Source organism: Rhea americana, unplaced genomic scaffold, assembly GCF_003343005.1.
Source record: "Rhea americana isolate MKP2758 unplaced genomic scaffold, rheAme1 scaffold_49, whole genome shotgun sequence".
NCBI lineage: Eukaryota > Metazoa > Chordata > Aves > Rheiformes > Rheidae > Rhea > Rhea americana.
The window spans coordinates 1,174,965-1,198,642 of record NW_028186634.1 but is presented as its reverse complement, the minus strand read 5'-3'; the positions used below and the strand labels follow the sequence as shown (position 1 = coordinate 1,198,642).

The 23,678-nt window shown below is 35.8% G+C and overlaps 1 protein-coding gene across 1 annotated transcript in view; it reads left to right on the top strand.

Annotated features, from left to right (window-relative positions):
* The window catches only part of OTOG (otogelin), a 108,796-nt gene that overhangs the window by 81,386 nt on the left and 3,732 nt on the right, over positions 1 to 23,678 (top strand). The window contains exons 36-53 of the mRNA XM_085317135.1: positions 544 to 712; positions 860 to 996; positions 2,564 to 2,653; positions 3,049 to 3,232; positions 5,937 to 6,157; positions 7,147 to 7,285; positions 9,350 to 9,544; positions 10,388 to 10,600; positions 11,378 to 11,482; positions 11,864 to 11,974; positions 13,188 to 13,289; positions 13,714 to 13,812; positions 14,591 to 14,631; positions 15,804 to 15,879; positions 16,522 to 16,700; positions 17,782 to 17,886; positions 18,310 to 18,429; positions 19,941 to 19,986. Of these exons, the coding sequence (XP_085173261.1) occupies positions 544 to 712; positions 860 to 996; positions 2,564 to 2,653; positions 3,049 to 3,232; positions 5,937 to 6,157; positions 7,147 to 7,285; positions 9,350 to 9,544; positions 10,388 to 10,600; positions 11,378 to 11,482; positions 11,864 to 11,974; positions 13,188 to 13,289; positions 13,714 to 13,812; positions 14,591 to 14,631; positions 15,804 to 15,879; positions 16,522 to 16,700; positions 17,782 to 17,886; positions 18,310 to 18,429; positions 19,941 to 19,986 (2,332 nt within the window). The remainder of the gene's footprint in view (positions 1 to 543; positions 713 to 859; positions 997 to 2,563; positions 2,654 to 3,048; positions 3,233 to 5,936; positions 6,158 to 7,146; positions 7,286 to 9,349; positions 9,545 to 10,387; positions 10,601 to 11,377; positions 11,483 to 11,863; positions 11,975 to 13,187; positions 13,290 to 13,713; positions 13,813 to 14,590; positions 14,632 to 15,803; positions 15,880 to 16,521; positions 16,701 to 17,781; positions 17,887 to 18,309; positions 18,430 to 19,940; positions 19,987 to 23,678) is intronic.

The window sequence follows — 23,678 nt, the reverse complement described above, 5'->3', positions numbered from 1 at the left end:
ATTTTGATCTTTAGGATCTTCAGGTCTCAAACAAGGACAATATTTTCTTAATTACATCTGAAATTCTGGATGATTTCTGCTGTACCTAATGAATTTCATAACTGCTATAATATAGCATATTTGGAGCCTCATCTTTCAGAGGGTGATTGTTGCAAGATTTTTTTTGGCAAAATATGGTGCTTCATATTGTTCAGTGACAATTTTCTGTCTGGTAGCCATCCTTAAAATATGTCTTCCCAAAGATCCCTGTTATTATTCCTACTTAGGCTCTTCCACGCTTTTTTTCTGTATTTCTTTTCAATATATAGTCATAAAATTAATAATGCTGTCTATGCTTTACTGAAGGATGGTGGTTTTATACTATCCTCAAATTGGTCCAGTTTTTCAAAGGTGTTATTCACTGACAGCCTCCATCAATGTCGTAGGGATTCATAAATGTTCTATATTTAAAGAATTCAGCCCCCTTTTCTGAGTAAATACTCTGAAATGTCATATTATTAGCTTAGTAAGAATGGTAACCTGTGTCTTTTAAAAATGCCTTAGCCAATCATAGAGAATGAGTGCATAAAACACATATGCTTGGATGGACACCTGATTCAAGTTAATAAGTCACAGAACTGCCCGTACAATGTGACTCAGCCCAGCTGCGGAGTTTTAGGATTTGCTGCTCAAACAAATGGTGACAAGTGCTGCCCAAAATGGGAATGTGCATGTAAGTTTTAATTGTGTAGTACTTTTGAATGGAATTGATGTAACAATTCAGTGAATTTGTAAGGAGGCTAATATTTGATGCTTCCATACCATGGCATGGAAGTAGAATAGTTAGAAAATGCATTTATTCTATTTTTATTTTTATTAGGTCGTTGTACAATTTTCTCTGATATGAGCTTTGTAACCTATGACGGAAGTCATTTGGGTTTATTCAAAGAAGCATCCTACATTGTAAGTCAAACTCAAGATGAAACTATAACCATCCATGTCCTTGACTGCAGAATGGTAACTAACATTTATCAATTATTAAGTTAAYCAATGGTGCTCAGTACTGCTAATAAGATTTATCTTAGAAATGAGTTATATACATGTGCCTCTAATGTGTATTCTTCTAARTAAGTAGAGCATGGTGTTACCACGTAATAGTGATGAATTATTCCCTCATATGCAATATCTGTGAATTGTACTTGTACAGTACAGCACTTTGTCACCTGGCTGAATATACATGATTCCTTCTGAAAGAGCTGGAAGATGGGAGGTAAATCAGTGTTATCTTGTTATATGGGTAAAATAGACAAGATGRTAGGAGATTAAGTGGTCACATGTGTATTAGTCACTTCTGTGAGGGGTGTCATGTAATAAGTACTGCGATAGAACATATGCCATTTTTTTGACCCCCTAATTGATAGACAGCTTAATTTCACTGCACTGAAGAAAAGGTATGTAGAATTTGACAGAATTCATAGAAAAGGTACTAGCTCACTTTGTATTTTATTAGAGAATATCTTGCAGAGTGAGAATTACCACCTGAACAGCTCCTTGAGTTTCATTCCGCCCTAAATTTGTTTTTCAAATAAAGGAGGAATGCAGGCTAGCACAGCCTAGCATTGTATTTGAATGCATAGTTTTTATATATTTCCATATGGAGACTTTTGCATTAGAAACACATAACTTCAGAGACATGAAAGGTCATAAGATTATCAGACTAAATTAGACCACCTTGTCCATTCCAAATCTCTGACAGGGGCAAATGTATGCTGTTTCAGAGAGGAAAGAGAGAAACCCTAAAGGAAGCCATTATGGAATATCCCGCCTTATGGGTAGTGTAGAAATTGTCTTTACATCATGAAGAGTAAGTGCTTATGAGCCTTTACAAAACTTTTTACTCTAGTGTTTATTATGAAAGCTACATAATCTTGAAGTACATATAAATGTTCAACAGAAGATTTTATCTTCAGTAGCACTTTGTGGAGGTTAGTTCCAGAAGCTCAGTGTGATTGCTGTGAAAAAGAAGATGTGTGTATGACTTTAGCATTGTTTTTTTGTTGTTGTTGCATTGAATGCCTTTGATTTCTGCTTTGTTCAGCATGTATTTCTGATCCATTACTTCCATACTGTTTATATATCATGTATATTCATTGTTCCCAGCCTTGTTTTTGTCCACTTTCAGTATGTTTTCCTATTTTTTCAGCATCCAAACTGTTACTCTCTTGTTCTTTTTTCTGAAATCTGTTATTTCTGTTGTAATTTCAAGATGGAGTGATGCAACAAAGTCCCAGAACACTACAAGATGATATTTTGTTTGCAGAATTTGGAGGAATGCTATTCAGATGAACATAGTAGTCCAGATTTGCCATCACAACTGAGAGACAGGAACATGGACTCAGAAAGAATGTATTTGGTTATATAAACTACAGTTGGCAGCAGTTTTCTTCTTTATAAAAATAAAAAAAAAAAAAAAAAGAAAGAAATCCTTGATGTCCCACTACTTAAAAATACTAAACAGCTAACATATAAAGAGTTTATACATCTTATCTTAACTGTGGTTCATATATTTTTGTTTTCTCCACAGAGTAATTCAGATTCAGCTTCCTTGTGCTTGGCGATGTTGAATTTAACCTATATATCAAACCAGATTACTATTGATCGTTTAAGTAGAAAAGTAGGTATTCTGAGGTTTTGGTTTCCTCTGCATTATAGATAGCATCTTAATTCTTCTGTAGTTACAAACTGCTGCCTCATTTATTTAATGCAAATTAGTTTGAGATATAGTAGGTAATACAGTTCATTGTTACAGCATTGACATTTAGCAAACTACTTGTATATTCAAAGAGTCAAACTGATGAAAGGACATGAAGTAAGTTGCAGAGCAGGGCAAGTAAAGYGATTGCTAGTCTCTCTGGTGCCTTCATATAGCGCCTTTGTGAATCTGGGCTTGGCTTCAGCTGAAGTTAATTGTGAGTTAGATTCCTAAACTGTTGAGAATCAGGTCTTATTTCTTCTACGTATAGTATTTGATTCCTGAAACTTAAACTCTTGTTTATCTCTGTGTTTTAGATCACAGTAAATTCAAGATTTGCTTGGCCTACTGTTAGAAAATACGGATATAAAATTGAGGATTCAGGCTTCAAGTATGCGATTGAGACTCCAACAAATATCAGAATTCAGTGGTTTCACAACACAGGTGTAATGATTATAGAGTTTAATAGTACCAGAGAACCAAAAGCTTTGGGACTATGTGGTAAGTACAGAGTAGTGCAAGAARTAAAGACATTCAAATGCTTTACTAGAGAGTAGCTTCAGACATATTTTCCTAGTTATATAAGCTATTTTTTCTGCAGGATTTTGCCTAGAAGTTATTGCAGGTGATTGCAAAGATTAAGATAGTGTCAACATGGAATAATTATTAATTTTGTTAATTGTTGAAATGGTGATTGATGCCCATCCATGTAGTCACTTGTTTCCCACMGTTTTGCTTCTGACTGTAGCCTATTTGAATCACAGGCATGACTGCTGTAACCATACCCAAATAAATAAGTCAGACATATATCCAAAGTGACAAATAAGTTCATTTATAGATTTAGTGTTTGTATCCAGCTGATAGGAAGTGATATGTGCTATTTTCAGTTTCTAAAGGTCAGAATTCACAGGAGCAGTAATTATTTGCTTCATAGAACCAGTTTGAGTTGATCTTTTGGAAGAAGTAGTTCAGAGAGAATTTATTTAAAGTAATGGGATAAGTAACCCTTATGGTGAGTTCAGTGTTAGCTCTGTACATTAGTCTCACATAGTTTCTTTTTCTCTAAAAGTCATAACCTTGGGTAAACTGTTGGTGCTGTAGCTTTTGCAAGCATAGATGTGTTGATGTAAATCCCTACTCAGACACCTGAATCTGTAAATTTATCTGTTGTAAATTGGAGCTGGAAACCAGGGATAGAGTTCATAGTTACAGTGGATATCTTGCCAATTTCAGAAAGGGCAAATATCTGTAGCTCAGTATCAAATACCACTGATAGCTCTGTCAAGTTCCAAGTCCTGCCGTCAGTAACCTGTCTCTAGCAGAGGAAGAGAGCTTGTATTTATTGCYATGTTGAAATTGGATTATTATCTGTAATTTGCCATAAGCTTCTGTCTCCTTATCATTTTTATTCTGTGTAGCTAATTGTTATTGTACTTAGATCAAAGAGAAACAAGACAATAAAGGTAGTATTTTTCTCTAGGTCTGATCCAAGTTATCCTGAAAGTCTCTTTTATCTTTATTAGTATGATTACTGTGATAGGGAGAATAGAAAACATTATATTCCTGGTTCACATGGCCGGTTAACAAGATAACAACACATTTGTGTTGTCTTTTGCAACCAGTGTTCCAGGTCCATCTTCTACAGAGCATGCACTGTATTTTTTTGGTATTCATCTTTGGTTGGGTTTCTCTCTGTAAGTCTGCCTGCACAAGTGCTGTCTGGTGGGATTTACCAGAGCTAGCTTTAAACAAGCTCTCTTTTCCAGGGTAAATTAGTTCACTCAGATCTCCTGTACTTTCTTTGTTAGTCTACTTCTTGTATTTGAGCTATCTCAGATGCCTTTGTGCCATACTGTGGTATTGATACATCCTGATTTCTCATTTTCATGCATATGATGAACTGAAGACACCACTACTATTTTGTAGCAGCAAATATCACTTGGAAGGATCTGCATCAGAAAGAGCAATGTCTTCTACAATGGAAGGCAGGAAAATGGCAACTGTTGAAGTAAAGCGGGAGAGGAGAGCTGTGGGAAGGGGTCATAGACATCTCTGTAAAATCACTGGTTGAAGTGAAGTGCAAGCATGTCAGTGTCTTAGCCAGAACTGAATCCAACTAAGCCATGGTTTTAAATGTACTTGTCAGTAGGTGCACAAGAGAAGTGGAAAGAGATATCCCAGACATGGTAGCAGTCCTTTGAAGGCACTCAGAACCATCAAACACTTCTTATTTGGGCTGCATAGACTCATGACCTCAAAACTTTCAACCAGAAATATTTATTGTCAATTAATATTTACAGCTTCAAAAGATGTTTTATTCTCTGAATGCCTACTGCTGTATCAGTTTTTCAGTGGTTTACTCTGAAGAAGACTGCTGGCTCTTAAAAGACCTTTCAGAGGGGTTTGATGTAATACTCAGCCTTTCTCAGTTGACCAAAATATCTCTGCTTATGTTACAGTATTTCCTTTGTTCCAAAGATTTTCAAAATTGTCAACTACCTTAATTTAAACAGAAAGGAAATCTGATGCTGCCATCTGAGAAACAAGTCCAGAAAAGATTGATTCCTTCCAGCTGGGGGTAAGGGGGGTAATATTAATGTACCTGGAAGTGCCAAAAGCTGCCCTTTTTTATGGTATCTATTAAGCCAATAGATGCAGCCTAGAAGCATAAGTAGAAGAGAGTACTGCAWTTTTGAAGTTCAGTGTCAGATAAACATCTTGACATTTTGTCAAGTTCCCTTTCCCACTAACATTTATAGTTTTCATTTGTTCTTATACATAAAGATCCTTCATAACATTTTAAAAATATGTTTTTGTTCAGTGCTTCTTAGACTGAAGAGTGAAGTTGGTGTRTACTTGGACTCTCTTTGGGTGTTCCTGAACAGCTTTTTGACGTATGAGAAGTCTCTTTTCACCCAGCTGCAATTCACAAGACAGAATTCTGCCTTTTAAACTTTGTACTTTTTTTTCCTCGTCCCTTGCATCTTTACTTTCACTTCACTTATTTGTGGGTAAATTTTGTGTATTTTGATCCTACCAGAAACTTTTTATGTCTGTTGTAGGTTGCAATGCTGGCATGTTGTGTAAGTTGCCAGGTACTAGACCTATTTACCTATTTACTTATTTGAGTATGCCACTTCAGACATACTAGCAAATGTATTGTGCAGTGTTAACTRCTTTTTTTTTTCTTACTGGTAATACATAGGTTTTTGTGATGGAAGCTTGGAAAATGACCTGATGCTACCCAACAGGACAGTTTTAAGCAAAAGTGATGCTCCATCGACTTTTATAGACAGCTGGCAAATGCCAGACACATTAAAGTATGTTGGAGAAGACAGACATCAGGAAACTAATTGCTCAGTCATGGACTGCTCAGAGTGCTTAAGCCTGGTATTGAATCAGACCTTCAGCAGCTGTCATCCTTATGTATGTTAACTATTTTAGAAGCTTACATTTTGGGAGAGATGCAGTTCTGATATAATTTTGTATATTTGATACTTGCATTAATGTGTAACTATRTGTAACCACATCTAAAGAATGATAYGTATACGTTTTTTATAGTTGCAAGCTAAAAAATAATTGAAGAGCGCAGCACCTTGATATGACAGTTGCAATATGCAACTAACGCTTTCAAAAATTAGTAGTATACCTCTGTGTTAGCTTTGACAATACTGTTTGATTTATAAAGCAGTCYCAGATAATTCAGCTGAGTCAATATGATGTCAAAAAGGTAAAATAGATTAATTCTAGATTTTAATTCAGTTGTGAAGATCYGTAAGTGTTCAGTAAGTTACCAGTTTCCAAATGGCAATAGATAATGTCAGAGCCTACATTCTCAAAGGCTCTAGAGCAAAGGTTCCAGGTTACAGTTATAAGAGTGTAGAATAGACCGTTTAAAGCATACCCAATGCAAATAGCAAACTTAGAGTGTGCTTTAACAATCTATGGAGGAAAATTATAGCATACCAACTCCCCTTACTGTAAGAACAGCAAATGAAATACTTATTTACAATAATGTCGTTACATTTACCATTTCACCTCTTGCATATTGTTGAGTTTGAAGAGGACACCACAAGAAGACAAAAACATAGATGAAAGGGAAGAAGAACAGAGAATGACAAGTAATTATGCCTTCCGTTGGAAAGACTACTAGCTCTTGCTTTGGTATCTCTACCAAATGAGACTTGGAATATAATAGTCTTGCATTTTTTTGACATTCCAGGAACTTTACTTTTAAATGCCAGTAGAGAATAGGCTTTCTTCATACACTAATGAAGGTTGATAGCCTGTTGCTTACTGTGAACCAAGAACTTTTGACTTCCTTTTAGTGATACAACCATACGACAAAGTCAATTTATTTCCTACATAACAAGATCTCTACGAAGGTGCAATTTTTTTTTTATTTTCTTTATTAGGTTCCACCAGAGCTATTTTGTGAAATATGGGTTAAAGACAGAGAGTACATTCAAAATCCATGCRTCGCTCTAGCTGCCTACGTGGCAATGTGCAACAAGTTTAATATTTGTATAGAATGGAGAAGTTCCGATTACTGCCGTAAGTATTCTATATGTACATGCAACTCTAATGTTCACAGAGAGAAAGCTTGCTTTGCTGTAAGTTGGGAATATCAGTGCTTAAGAAGTCCTCAAATACCTTGGAAGTGATTATTGAGATAATAAATTCAGCAGTTTCTATCATACAGTTCATAGCAGTATGCAAAAAGAATCAGTCTCAGTGTATTCATTGCACAGATAGTAAGGTAAGAAAATTTGCTCAGAATCCTACCTGTGGCCTGTAATGTACTAAATTGCACAAGTCGGATCATCTCGCTTGCAATGTAGTGGTCATTTCTTTTAGCCACTTCCCCTGCCTGGTAGTGCTTCAGAAGTGCGTGCCTTCACCTGGAGGAAGGATTACAGAAAGGAGACGCCTTTGGGATTAGACGAAAGGAGTAAAAGCTGACAGCTAGAGGATCCTGGCTGAATACATCTGCCTTAACAGTATACTGAAGTGTAAGGCCAAATGGGCCCAGTAGTCATCAGTAAAGCAAATATAAGATGGAGATTACTGCATCTCTTGCTGCTGTCAATAATCTAGGAAAAATCCTATGGATTTGATAACATAGAGGTCTGTGGTTTCAGTGCTTGAGAAGGGAAATGACCCATTGACGAAATGTGATCCCCTGAAATAAGAAAACTCCCTCTGCATAGAAATTGTGWGCAATTTCTTTGTTAAAGTGATTTCAAGTGGGTACATGAATGCAGGCTTCATGCAGGCATGTGCTACAGTGCTACCAAATAAAGCCAACAATCACAGAGTCTAAAGTTCAAAACCAGCTAGCTTTTTTTTTTTAAAAAAAAAAACCTTCTATTTATGTGGATTTTACTAACTGTTACAAAGACAGTTCACAAATTATATCTGTAAATATAGTTAAATATTTAATCCATCTGGAAAGGACATACTACTGTTCTATTTTTATGCCACAGTGACCTCTGGTGGTGCATGCCTAGTAAGCAAAAAAACATGAAGTCATTTTTGTGTTTTCTGGTCACTAAGCCTTGGCATGATGTGAACTGTGACTTTAAAAAATTGAGCTCCTTTGATGATAAAGTTATAATAGCTATTTGCTGTAGTGCAGTATGGTTGTTCTTATAAGCAAGGAGCTGAATAACATCAGCCTCCTCTCCCAATTAATCTTTAMAATCTAAATTTGAACCTTCCTCATTTCAAAGCAGACTATCCCTTTGTGAATTGGCCTTTGACCATTGCCATGATTCCTGTGWGATTTACATATCATTGCATCCAGTGATGGTGAGGATCCTTTATTTTGGCTGGTCACAGGACCGCATTGTTGGCGTTCAGAGTCAGCCTCAGTTCTCCGTATTTGTGCTGTACACAGCCTGCATTAAGCACTGTTTTGAACCAATAAAAGATCAGGCTGGAAGTTTGCAACACTAAGAGTTAAATTAGAATGAAATGGGTTTTTTAGTCTAGTACTGCATGCACCCATTACACACATATCAATGAATTTACATTAACAATAGAATGAATGTTAAATTTAACTGTTCATTGACTTTAAAATAATATATCTCATTCAGGACAGTGATTAGTATGGATCTCTATTAAATATAGCAGTGGATTCATGCCATTCGTTATTATTGCAGTAAAACGATACCAAATTTGCCATCTTTATACATCTTTTAATAATTGACAAAGCTTTGCAAAACTCTTTAGTAAAATCAATGTATTTTCTTTATCCACTACAAAATAGTCCAAATGTTTCAAAACRCTGTGGTGTTAATCAATACAGCATTTGTAAATGTTTTTTCAAAGCTAAATTAATTTGTGTCAGTGCAGTTGCATAGTTTCACAGATTTCTCTCCTTCCAAAAAGCAATTGGAAGCCTGATGAGGAAGAGAAGAGGAAGTGTCTACACAATTTCCTCTGTGCCTTTTTGTGTGGATTTGTCATGAAGAAAGTAATTGATCAGTATCTGTATTTTAGGTTTGTAGATCGTATTAAATTGGCAAGTATGAGAAGCTTTCTGCCTTTGTTTAGGTGGTACTCCTCCATCTGATTTCAACTTCAGAATGAGTGATTTCTCTATTTGTTTCCCAGCCTTCCTCTGTTCAGAAAACTTTTCCTATCAGGCCTGCATAGCTGCCTGTGCAGTTCCAGGGAGTTGTCAGGATAGCAAAGTGGCTTCCCTGGACTCAGACTCTTGCTCAGTGTTGACGGAAGGATGTGTCTGTGCTGGAGGGACTGTCCTTCACCGAGTTCACACTCCTCTCTGTATTCCTGAAGAAAAATGTGGTATGCTTTGATAGGTTTTTCTTCTTCACTGTTTGCAAGTTGATGGTCAGATTCTTAATTACTGAAAAGTCCAGTTCTGGCTTGGTGCTGTGACTGATGACATCCTGCGTATGTCATTCAACTCAAGACTCTGCAGGTTCAGAAAACATTAACAGTACAAGTGAGCAAGCAGGAAAGCTCCTTGTGACATACCATTTTGCTAAATTTTGTCAGCTGAAGGATGCACTTCAAAATGTTTTGATTGTGTGTATGAATTCTAGTATTCTGTTGGTCTTGATCTCYTTTCCACCTTGCTTAGGCCAAAAGGTCCAGCATATTGATACTAGAAGTCATTAAAAAGGCATGCAGCAACAACTAACTACACATTTTGAAGAATTAATTATGTGCAAATGTTCTGTGTTCTTGCTGCCGGTAGTAATGTTTATTTGCATTACAAATTTTCCTGTGTACRCAGAATTGTGCAGCAGTACTGAATAATAGCAACACAACAGATGCATTTATTATAAATCAGATTGCATAAACCACCATAAATTGATAGTATTTTTGGCATGTGTGACATGAGAAAGCAACTTCTTTTCAAATTATTGCTTCAAAAACAAAAGTCCAGATTGAGATTTTAAGTGATTGGCCTTGCAATGGAGACATTAAGTGAAGAGGAGGATCTTGATCTTAGGAAGGGTATTGATTGTCTCAGACTGATTTTTTGAGAAGTGGGATGGATAGGCAATGCCTTAAAATTCTGAGACTTTATCATTTGTAATTTCACACCTGATACAAAGAAAAAAGGTGACCAAAATTTGAAGTAAGGAGAAATTATTTTCATTATCTGTTGCCCTAATCTAGCTTGTACAGACAGCTCTGGAGCACCTCATGCAGTTGGTGAGATCTGGAAAACTTCTTTGAGTGGATGCTGTATGCAAAAATGTGTTGACAGTGAGACTATTATTCCAGTGGAGTACAATTGTTCGGATATCCAGTATTTGGACTGTCAGCGATTTGCAGAAGTGACCGTGCTTGTTCCTGGTGATCAGACATGCTGTCCTCAGAAGATCTGCAGTAAGTATCCTTTAATAAATATGAATAGTGCCCACTGGAATGTGCAGATATCCTTTCCCTGTAGTTTGTTTTCCTGTTACATATCCTATTTTTGGAGTAAGTGGAAATGATTTTGTTTTGAATATATAGGTTGTGCAGAAAAATGTAGAAACTATTTTTTAAAATATCTTGTGGGCKTTTGCAGGGAGGGGTAAGGAGAAGGGTCAGGAGTTATAAAGATTGAAATGAGTCTGTGATTGCTGGGATATAGATTTGTTTCTCAGCTGCTACAGGCTRATGATTTGTTTTTAAAATTCAAATACAAATAAACGTAACTATTTACTAGAAAAAAAGATTACATGACTGCTTATCTACAAAATCAGCAGTAAGAAAAAGGATATAAAAACTTTCTATATCCTTATTTAGCTAAAAAATATCTTCAAAAGAAAAGSTTGCAAACAGTTAAACTATTTCATGTTCTGACCGTCTGGGTCAATCCACAATATTGCAGTGGATTTTCTGAATTATTCAAAAATAATTTTTTTTAAAGTGGAATTTTCACAGGGGCTCTAGGCGATCTTCTGATAAACTCTTGGAAGAGTATGGCAAGTGCTGGTCACTTTTAAACAATACCTCAGGGTTTTTGGACAGTTTGTTTTATTTTTCATATACATATTGTTATTTGGAGATGTGGAGTATCAAACTACARATACTGCTTGACACTTTTCTCCTTGACTTAGAAATGCATGAAATAGCTTTGAAGTTCTTTTTTTTTTTTTCTTTCCCTTTTGGTAACAGTTTGTAATCGGAGCCTCTGTGAACCCCTAATCCCAGAGTGTAAGGGCTTGGAAAAGCTGGTTACGTACTACAGTGAAGATTCCTGCTGTCCCAACTACGCCTGTGGTAGGTTTCTTATAAAAATCTAGAAAGATTCACTGTGTAAAAGATGTTCAGGGAAACTAAATAGCTCAACTGCAGAGCAAAAAGAAAGAGTRAACACTGTTATTAATACAACCATTTACAAAATTCTATGTCATCTGAAAACTCAGAGTTGGATTGTACCTTATTTTGTGCAGACATAGTACTAGGGAAGCCTTGTACTCCAAGATCGGGCAAGAATGTGTCTTTGCTCTCTTGTGATATAAAATAAAAGCTTTCCTAAAGTGCCTTGTATATTTCTCTAATTTGCACTGCCATTTCTTAGGGATATATCATAAGGAAGGAGGAATGCTGTGTCTTGTCAAAAGAGTAATGTTAGAGATAAATGTATAGTTCTTGTTTCAGAGTGTGATCCATCAAAATGTGAACCAATGGAGCAGATTCCAACTTGTCAAGAGGACCAAACACTAATTGCTGCTCGGGTAGAGAGTACCTGCTGTATATCCTATATTTGTGGTATGGTATCCCAGCTAGTTGAGACTATTAGTGATTTCACATATGCAATAAGGTGTGCATAATAGCTTACAAATTAAGCTCCTTGTTAAGCTCTTTCAGCTTAATACGGCTCAGAGGTGGTTAGTAAAATGGGCATGAAGTTTACAAAGCATAGGAAATGGCAGCAATCATCAAGAGCCCCACAGTGGCTTTGGGCAAATGAACAGTATTCTTGAGTCATGTAAAAGGACAGTTGGTGGAGGCCATGGGTGAGGGATTTGAGAGGTATTGAGAGAATGTCCATGTACAGCATGTGGGTTGGCTGCATGTAGATTTTTTTTAAAAGAAGGTTGAGGTTGTATATATGCTCTTGCTCCCCGTAGCCTGTGGCATCAGCCATTGCCCATCTTTCTTGCAGTAAACGTCGTAAATGAGAGTATTATGCAGATTGGTTCAGTTCTGTTGAGCTTTAGCCCTTAATGATTTAATTCAGTAATAAAATTCTGTTCTTGGTATTAATGTAGGAGTTCTGCTTGTTATTATATAGTTGGTTTTTTCACACTAATTATTTCATATTAATGTCTTGTATACGTCTCTTGAACGAGTTCTATTTTTGCACAGATTTCAGTGAATCACAGATTGAGTCTTCTTGATTTGCTCTTCCATGTGCAAAAATTTGTGCCTTAAATGAAAACTTGAAATATGCTGCTGTATTTGACAGTGTTCTGGGGGTCACTTTGTTAGTGTGGAAACCATGTGCTTCATTTGTATTTTATCAGCACTGTATTCTCTGTCTCTTTTTAGATATCATAAGTCTTTGCACTGTGTACTTACGGTAGTTTTGCTATATGTTCAAGTGGGAGGATAACACTGGGATCAAAGGCAATGCCCCTTATTGGGGATCAAAGATACTCCAGTCCAGTCAGAAGGMGCATACCTGAAAAAAACAGAGGGGTTCAGTAGGAGCGAAAAATTGCAAAATCTGTCATAACGAAAGAAATGGAGAGAAAATCCTATTTGTTCCTGTTCTGACTCACAGTTAATATCTTCATTCTGGTAGCAGGGTAGGRTACAAAGGAAAGACAAGCTGACCTGAAAATTAACCCCTTCTGCCGGGACTGCAGAGTACCACTGCTGTCTTTCGTTTGCCTGTGAGGACCTTATGGGCATGTGTTTCCTATGCAGTGGTAAAACTTCTTCCTGTGTTTTAGATTTAAATAATTGTTTTCTTCAGCATGTGGGGCTTGCTCTGATCAAATACCCAAGTGTCAAGAAGGAGAAGTGCTTATTGTGGATGGCAACACTACAGAGAGATGTTGCCCTACATACCAGTGTAGTAAGTTTCGCTTGATTTTGATATTTTAAGTAACAGAGAACATGTAAAACTTTGTAGTGTGGCTGTTCAGTGGGAGAAAGGGTGGATTAGAGACAAAGTTACAGTCGTGCATATAAGAAAGGTATTTTARAACTTCCACATGCCTGAAATGTTATGTGAATATCTTTGTCACAGAGACAAATAAATAATTTCAGGCTACAAATTCTAGAAATTTAAAAGTGTTTTAAATGTGTACCTAGAATGATTGTACTGTACACTACTATTGCCTGCTGGCTAACAGTTAAATTTTGATCATCAATCTTTTCAAGATGTTCTCTAAAGGTATTTATTATGAATAAGCGAGTAACTCTCCCTTGATTTGTATTTCTGTTCCTCAAAATGATTAAAAACTTTTGCTGACTGAAGCTTCTTTTCTTTATTTTAGTTTGCGAAATACATCGTTGTCCTGAATTCAAATGTATGCTAGGCATGTCTTTGGTGGAGGTATGGAGCCCAGAGAAGTGCTGCCCRTTTCGGACATGTGGTAAAATGACTGATTTTCATTTTAATTGCCTTAGACACTAAACWCTGACAAGAACTGTGGCCTTTTGGGTTTAAGTCAAAAAAAATTGCTAAAGGCATAGACCCTAAGCTGTGTGGATGGTGATTTCCGTATGTGTGAGACAGCTTGGGTTTCTGTACCGTGGTGACCTGCTCGTGAACAGATGGAATAGAGAAGTCATCTCATGGCACACAATGTCTTAACCTACCTCTTTTGTTTTTCTTCCTTCCCAAGGGTGATAACACTGCGTAATTTGCCTGTTCAGACTGGGAGTCCTCTCATACTGAAAATGTGTTAAGAGCTAGTAAATTATTCATGAAATCAAAAAAAAAAAAAAAAAAAAGGTGTTCATAAGTCACGAATTTGCCAGTCTGCTAAGATGCTAGTATATCATACAGCTCTGTGATGCCTTAAACACAATTCTCCATTGCTTTATATTGAAAATACGGACTGTCTTCACCAGAATGGGGCTAAGAATGATCATATTTTTTCTACGTGTTCAGTTAGAGTCCAGATGATACAATGCTGTATATTGCTCTGATAGGTAGAGGAGAGGGTGGTCATGGAAGCTAGTATTAGGAGTCAGGATGGAGTAAAAGCCAAACATAGTTCTAGACTCCCAAGATATTTCAAAAGCTAGTAGGACTTCTTCAGTGATGACTTGTAAATCTAAACTTTCTGATCTCTCTGATGCTCTGTTTTAAGCAAATGGCCGAATGACTTCCTAAACTATTGCTTCTGTTACTGTATTTTGTTTTAGAATGTGCATGTGAAACAATCCCCAAACCTCAGTGCAAACAGGTATGGAACTCATCTTATTTGTCAGCATTCTTTTATTACTTTCTTAATAGTACTATTTGTAAGTCTCTTGCTAATAGTTTTTCAGTGAACTATGGAATGCCATGTGATTCTCTCTCTTTTTTTTTTTTTTTAAGTACTTTACAAGAAGTTTTATCAGCTTTTAAGAAACCAATTAAATATCTTGCAGAATAAAATGACTGTATAGTATTGATATTTCATTTATTTTTTAGGACAAAATACTGTCCTGCAGTATATATGGAGTGGAACTGCTTTTGCACACTTGTAGATTTAATTTTGTTCTTAAAATGTCATAACTAAATGCTTWAAGTGTCAGCATTTTGTTTTTGTTATTTGGTATACTGAATGCATTATCCTATATTATGCACTCGGTCCATAGACTCAGCRGCTTAAAAATTTTATTTCACTGTGACTTGTTTTACATTAGAAAAATGCTTATTAGCTTTGCTGGGTTCAGTTCTCAGTCAGTACTTTGTATGCTTTGAGTTTACTCTTGGTTATTTTATCCAGAAAATATCTTGCAATGGGAATAATCAAAAAATCTAATTTGGAATGCTAGGAAGGTATAGGAAATAATTACAGCAGTCAGTTTATATAAAGGATTTTTAACCAATAAGATTCAAAATGCTTTGCAAGCGAAGTTGGTATTAGTACTCTAATTTTATAAACGAAAAAACYGGGATACAAGGAATGGGGTGTGCATACATATGAAACCAATACAAAGCAACATTAAAAATGTGCATCTACTCTGTGCTACTGTCATCCTGTTTACATCAATGTATTAGTTGAAACCATATACTCCAAACTATGAAGAATTCCTTATACAGGAAGCCATTGCGTTTTGCTGTTGACTAGCCATAATCTTTTTAGTCCTCAACATCTCCTAGACTGACATTAATATTCTATTTCTGTGGTGCAAACAGACTCTCATTTGATCACCTTCTGCTAAACAGATTGTCACTGYGAGTTATCAAAATGGATTCCAAAATAGCTTTCTAGTGGCAACAGGTACAGCTACTCCAATCCTGAAAGAAAAGTGTTTAAAAGAAAAAAAAAATGCAGCTAGCAAACACTGTCATTTCACTACTCTTTATCTCTCTCTCTCTCTCTTTTTGTTTGTTTGTTTGTTTGTTTGTTTGTTTTTCTGTACTTAGGGACAGAAACTTCAGATAGATGAACAGTTTCAGAGCAGTACAGAAAATATCTGTAACTGTGTTAAGTACAAATGTGGTAAGTAGGAAAAGAATTTAATTAAAAGAAATACCTTTTCAAGTGCTGAGGGAATAGAAAGTGTAAATCAGATGTTCATGCTTCAAACATGGTACTGAGAAGGAAAGAATTGACTAACATAATTCACAAATTGTAAAAGGAAAAGCAATAAAAATAGTACCCCTCACTAAATATTTGACTGATTATAACTTGTCCTTATATTCTGTTAATTGCTGCAGCAGGAGGCAAATTGCAGGTAGAATTTGAGGAAATCTGGAAGGTGTTAACTGAGCAGCCTGCACATTGCTGAGTTGGAGTGAGGACTCTAGCAAGACACCAGAACACCCACTCAATGTCCAGATCAAAAATAGTTCCACTAACCCAATTACAATGAYAGTTTGCACTGTTGTTGTCATGGTTCTGCTAATAGAATATTATAATGTACTTATGTAGATTTCATGCATAATTATGTTTCCAATAACTTTGGGTTTGTTGTGATACATTGGAACTATTATTAGTAACAGCTGATGTTTGAAAATCTGACCTATAATTCTGGGAGAGGTACAGTAGCTTTTTCCACTCCCATGTTACAGTTTGAATTTTAATTGAGTTTTGACATGAAGCTGATTTTCCTGCTCTTGCTGCTTTTATGTTTTCTTGTAGTGAGAGACAAAGTTTGCCTGAGTAATGAGAGARGTGTGCTGCTTCCTGGACAGAAAATTGTGGAACACACTCCTGATGGCATTTGCCATATTTTGTACTGTACAAATGTGATTGATCCCTCCACTAAATATTACCAGATAAATACCTCCTCAATAGACTGTGCTGTCAAGTGCAAAGCTGTAAGAAATTCAGAATTTTAGACACGTAGATTGTGACTGATGGTCTCAATAATGTTTTGGGGTTTTTTTAGTGAATAGATTACAGCTGTGGAAACAGGAGAGAGAACTATGAGATCCCCTTCTAAATATGTGCTACAGCTCTTCTAATTAAAGTTTATAAAATCTCTCTCCATTTAGTGTTTTTCCCCAATGTAGATAATCTATTGTGTACATTTTTTTGCCCCTCTGTATTGACTGTCCTAGACTCAAAAAGTACTTCGCTGGGTGATACACTCCCCGCATAAATGACCTAGTCYCCTTCTGGAGGACAGGCAGACCTTACTGGATCTAAGTTTCTCACAGCTGAGAGTATGTTTAGGGAGAGTTTTGCCTTGACCTGACAGAGAGATGGCTTGAAGGTCTGGACAGATTTGTACTCACTAAGAGTAAAGAAGGATGCAAATGGGGTACCAACTCTGATTTTTAAAGCAGCTAGTGCTGGGGGTCCGGTTCTCAGCAGGCATCTATACAGAGTACAGTGCTAATCCCTAAAGAACAAATAACATACTGCCATCCCCCATCCCTATATAGCTTTATCTGCATTATGTGTGAAATGGTTTCAATTTTAGCAGACATTATGCCAGTAAAAATGAGGAAGAGAAAAATATTTACAAATGTAAAAATAAATTTTATTAAATCAGCAAATGAAATCTTATCCCTTTACGAAGTGTGATATATTACCATGGGTGCTTTATGGATTTGTTTTTCTAATTATGTATGTATTTGATGTCTAATGTATGCAAAGTCAAAATTTCAGTGGTGGTTAAGTAAACTGACAGACATATGTTTTAAAAATGGTAAAAAGACGAATTCATTCCCTCAGAATTGGAAMTTCTTCCCATTTAATTCAATTAAAATTGAACGTATTTTATAAAACTTCRTGACTATACAGTGCATGAAAATGTTATCTGCGCAGTTTTGAAAGTTACTTAAAAACTGTCCTTAAGATCCAGATACCTCAAAAAAATCTGCCCATTACACTAGTTAAGTGTCAAGGTATAAAATGATGTCATTCAAGGACTAACCTATTTGATTTTGGCAGAACCAAGTCTATGAGCCTCCAAAAGATTTAACAACTTGTTGTGGTAGCTGTAAGAATTTGTCTTGCCTTCACACTTTCAGCAACGGCACAGTTTCCAGTTTTAAGGTAAGTTTATAAATGTGTTATTCCCTCAAAAATATTCAGAAGTAAACAAAACCTTAATAAGATACTCTGTACACACTGGCATAGAGAAGATGAGGAAAAGTGCTTTATTTGGCCAAGTATTAAGAATGGATTTGCATTTACACATCATTAATTTTTTGGAGATTCAATCATATCAATGTCCACAAAGCTTGAGTGATTTTGATGTATCAGAGAATTATAGTCAACTTGGCTATTTTATAACTTTCCTACATTATTTAGTGGACCTCAAGCTGTACTTAGAAAGGTGCATCTAGGTCATATTCTGTTATRAATACTACCTTTGATTGAAACAGGATTGTGTTCAATAGAACTGTATAATGAATATTTGTAATACTATTTTTGCTAAGCTGTTAGTATTGATTCTGTCTTACAATTTTTGAACAGCCTGGTAGTATTTGGATTTCAAACTGCATCAGATATGAATGCACTAACACAGCAATAGGACCAGTTGTAGTTGCGTCTTCAGTCGGCTGCCCACCCTTTAATGAAACTGAATGTGTGAAGGTCAGTGTTCATTGCATTGTTTATACCGAAGCTATGATTTATGTTTGCATGAAAAGCTTAAGGTTAACAAAAGACTTTGTTGTCTCAAGAAGGTAGAAATTATAAATTATTGCTGTGCCTGCATTTTTGTCCTAATCTTTGGAAGTGAAAAGCTCTGTCTATGTACATGTAGTGTGCAAAAAGACTCTGCAGTTACACAGCTGAAGATTCTACTTCTTACTCTCAGAGGATACTTTCTCTTTTCATGGAGGCTTGTAGTGTCAGATTTGTCCTCATGCAGCTGTCCAAACTTACATGCTTTTCTAGATTGGACTTCGCCTTTCTAACTGACTTCCTGTGTATAGCAATGCAGTTAATCAGGATAGTCAAAAAAGATTAAAGAGAAAAAAAAAGATTGAATATTGTTAAAATCTTTTCTACAGCGAGACATAAGGCTATGGACAAGTTCTGCAGGAGAAGTGAAGCTTCCACTGGTTTGAAAGTGCAAAACTAAACAAGTCTAGCTACCAGTGAATGTATGGAGGGAACAATCTCATATTGTTCTCTCTAATTCTATGTTTATGTGYGGATGGAAGGACATTTTCCTCAATGAATGTTGGTACCCAAGCAGGGAACAGTCCTAAAGGAACTAGGTGGCTGTAATTCTTTCTAGCGGATAACAACAGATYGGTTCCTCATAGAGAATCCCAGTCATACAGCTAATGAAAGGGGTTTTGTTGTGGGGAAATTAAAAGTTAATACTCCCCTTTCCTTGTAAAAGTTCCTCATCTTAGTTCCTTTCCCTGAATCCCATTGTGTGTTCTGAAGGGACATCACTGCTCAATAAATTTTTTTTTCCTTTCCTGTCTCAATATTGTAGATGGATATCAAAAGAAAAGTTAACTGAGTGTCTCCTTAGATATTTTGGAGCAACTTAGAAGATGATCCTTTGATTACCATGAAAGTGATGGTGAAGAATTAAGGCAGAGAGAGATCATGGCTTGAGATAYTGAGCCAGACATCAAAAATTGAATTCTCCCTCAGAGTAATCCTTAGAGAGCTTTTACAAAACTGCAGCTATTCTTACTCCAGTACTCTGGATGGTGCTTCAAGCTACCATAGCATTGAAGACAGCCAAGTATGACTACAATGGCCTCCCATTTAGATGAGAATTCAGAATCATTTTTTGTGATTGTAGATATGGTAATTACTGCAAATCAGGTTATTCTTCCAAGTACCATGTGATAGAATTGGAGATAACACGGTCATTCCCTCTCCAGATGCACCRTTTAGATAGCTAGTGATGTTTAATGACATTCACTGACAACCACTTTATACTCACTTGTGTTAAAAACAGTGTAGTGAAATAATTTTTAGCTGGGCTCTGATCCATGCACTAGAGTGCTGTGTTTTCCTGAATAAGGTTACAGAGATGTCAGGGTAAAGTGTAGAGCTTTATTTGGAAGATAYTTCTAATAGTGCAGATATATGGGAATTAATGTTGTTTTCTCTTATTTTTTCCTCTTGATCAGGTTGGAGGCTATGTTGTACCATTTCTAGAAGGATGCTGTAAAACATGTAAGTAATTAATGACACTTCATGACTTCAGAGAAGTCCATCTGATCTGTTGTTACGTTAGAAATAAAATTGATAACTTATTTGATTAAAACTTGATTCTGATCTTGCTTACAGTATCAAAGGCCATGCTTTTCACAGTGTTACTCATGTGAATATGAGCCATGTGAAGCTGGTGGAGTTAAACCAGAAAAAATGGTTCAACATTGACTGATTTACTACACTGACCAGATCATGGCTCCATTAAAATCTGTTGGGATTACTATGTAATACTATAACTATGTAGTTAACTATGCATCCTTTAAAATTGTCCCAATATAACTTGAAAACAAAGACTATAATTAGCATTTCATTYTAAATTAGTTCTGTGTTAATCCTCCAAGAAAACTGATGGGTTTTTCAGTTCAAGTATTAGATTAACTTTTTTCATAGAATATTAATTATGCTGTTTTTATTTCCTTTGCAACATTTTTAGATAGGTTATCACTCCAGTAGAAATGTGATTTTTTGGTTATGGCAAAGTTACAGAAATTCACTTAAATCACATGACATCGTGTAGAGGTTAGGTGGTCAGATGTTGTGTAGAGGACTTATATACGAAAGGCAGCATGGTCTGAAAACTGAAGCAATARATCAGGAAGAAGCAATTTTCCACCCAGCTCAGCTAACATTTTACTGTGAAGAGCTGGTTAAATGGCTTTTGCTCTGCTTTTTGATGCTAAATGATTCTTTATTCTCCACTGTAATGAATCGAGTTGTTCAGAATAAACTACTACTCARGTTGAGAAAGGATTGGCAGAATATGTTCCTTACTTTCTTAATCTCGATTTTTTTTAAWTGAGAAAATCTTCTCAATGGTCTGGATTATTACGAGAAGACATAAATCTCCCGCAATAGTTGAGGTTAATTTAGCTAGCTATTGCTTTTACATGTTATTGACATAAAATGCTAAATATTGTTCAGGAGACAGAACTTTATTGCAATTTAGCCTGAATTGAAAARGAATTATTATTTAACTAGAAACAGTCTCTCCTAATTTTATTGGAACACTGAAATAGCTGGGGAAGATACATTTCCTGAAGAAAGAGAGAAAGAAAACAGAAAAAGACAAGAAATAAATAAAGGTTTACTCTTTAAAGTAAAATATATATATATATATATATACACACACACACACACACACATATGGCAGAGATAGCTAATGTTCAGATCATCACTTTCTACTCTATATATTTAAAATTTTAAGTGCTATTAAATATCTCACATTTTGCAGGGAGTTCAGAAAGTCCTGATGTTGTATTCGTAATTTGAAAGAGTGTTTAGATGCTTCCAAGTATACTTAAAAACATTCTTTCTATTTTTAGTAAAGTTTGGATAATTACTAGGCAAAATATTAAACAAAAACATGGTCCTAGCAGTGTTTTACAGCGGCTTGGTTACATTTCCTTAGTTCTATCTCTGACCCAAGGCAAAAAGAATTTTTCATGTTCCATTTAWCTATTCAGAATGTGAACACTCATCTGTGTTCATATTCCCTCTATAGGAAAACATTTCAGAGTTCTTGACTATTTTTTTCTAAAATACGTGGCTAAAGCTCTCAATCCAATAATGCTACAGTAAAGAATATTAYTGTGATGGGAATCAAAAGTATTCAGTAATCTTTGAAGAAGTGGCAAACTCTCAGACTTTATTAGCCAAATTTAAACTATTCACAACAAGGAACAATGAGCAAGGAAGCAAAATAAACAGAGAAATTGTCATGTGAACTTAGTACTGAGTACAGTCAGCTGGAAATGTAAACTTTCTTTCTTTCCTGAAAGCAGCATATGAATCTTGTTTTGCTCATGGAATGATGTGTCAGTATTGCTCAAATTCCCTGCCAATTCACTAATACTGCTACCTTGAGTATTTTCTAGTTCTACTATAAAGGTCCTTAAAATCTTAATTAAYTACTGTATTTAGTGTAATGTAAAGTACTGTGTTTTGGAAGGTGCCTTAAAACGTGTTTCATCTACATTCAGGTCTTTATATTTGGTAAGGATGGAGATTGATCTGTGCTGTAAATAATTGTAATAATCTGTCAGATTCCATTGATAGACATAGTTCAAAAGCYTTCATGCAACTTCTCTTAAAAGAACTTAAAATGAAAAGAATCCTCTCTTACGTGATTACAATGACATGTTTTGACTTCTATGAGTGTATATAAAAGATCTCTGGAAAAATGAAATAATTCTGTACAGAATATGTTCCAAATATGCTAATTCTTAATATAAATCATGAGCTCAGTACACTTTTTTCTTTACATCTTGGTACGTAGTTGAAACATTTTGGCTGATTTAGTGAAGAACTTAGCCTGAGGAGACCCCTAACCTGAAGAATTTAAGCTCAAATATACCTGTAGCTGGCAACGTTATRTGCAATTGAAATGGAGCTCTTATACTGGGCAGTATCGTATCATCTTAAAAGAGGTACAAACACCTTACATCATCTGCATAAGCAGTAGGAACAGCAMTTCAAGAGCTAAAGGTAGTAGGTGATCAAGAATAGGAGAGCGCTGAAGAGAGAGGTGCAGATATTTTCTGCTGGTGGGATGGGAATTGAGGGTCGCGACGGGTTTCTGAGACTACTYGATCCAGTACCATGTGCAGAGGTCCTGCACTGAGGTACCAGCTGGGAGGTACCTTTTTGTTTTAGTCATTATGTGTTATACTTAGTAGTACAAATATCTTTCGAAAATGCGGAAAAATTGTCTACTTTTTCCCTAATCCTCATCACTGTAAGAGAATGACAGTATCTCTGTATGTCTGTATGGTGTTATTTTTATTATTATTATTATTATTATTTTTTTTTTTTACTCTCATAGACCTGTTTCAAACCCTTATTGCTATTTCTGTAGCCCATGCTCTGTAGTTTCCTGTTAGTCTTTGATATGATCATAATCCACCTCTGACATTATCCTTCAATTACCCTTAGCCACAGAAGCCAGTTTCTGAACAGACCATTAAGACCATTAAAAATCTGTTAAGCTCCTTTTCAGCAAGGTAGAAGATCTTGCTATTGCACTTAGAGAAAGATTAAAACCACACCCTTAAATAATTTAGGCAAAACAGTGTTGTTAATCTGGGGCAGGCATCACAAAATAAAATTCAACCCATAAAAAGTCCAGTGATTTCTGAGACTGACATGTGCAAGTAGAGTCACGTAGCTGATTTCCCACCTGTTTACAGACAGCACAGCACTTTCACGAATCATGTAGCTCAATCTGACTGAGCAGTTCTGGCCATGAGAGCAGATCAGTCAACTGTAGTTGCATGAGATGTTTTATGAGAAAGGCTATCAGCTACTTGTTTTCTTTTGAAGCACTCTGTCATTAGAAACTATTGTGATCTTTGTTTTCAGTGGTATTTGAAAATAATGTCCTCTGTGTAAGCCCCACAGGTTCCATCAAAACCTAGAGAATTTTTGCARATGCTACTCAGAGGAATTTACACAATCTCTTTCTTGCAGCCCCAAAGATCAGCTTAAATCTAGGGTATCAGATTCTCTTAGTTATACCAATGTAGATCAGAAATAACTTTTTTGAAGACATTTGGGGCAGAACCAGTTAAAGTAATTGATTCGCATTCTGAACCAGCATCCTGAACAATATATTTGAATTCTTCCACGTTTTGATATTTTGCTTAGCAATGTAACAC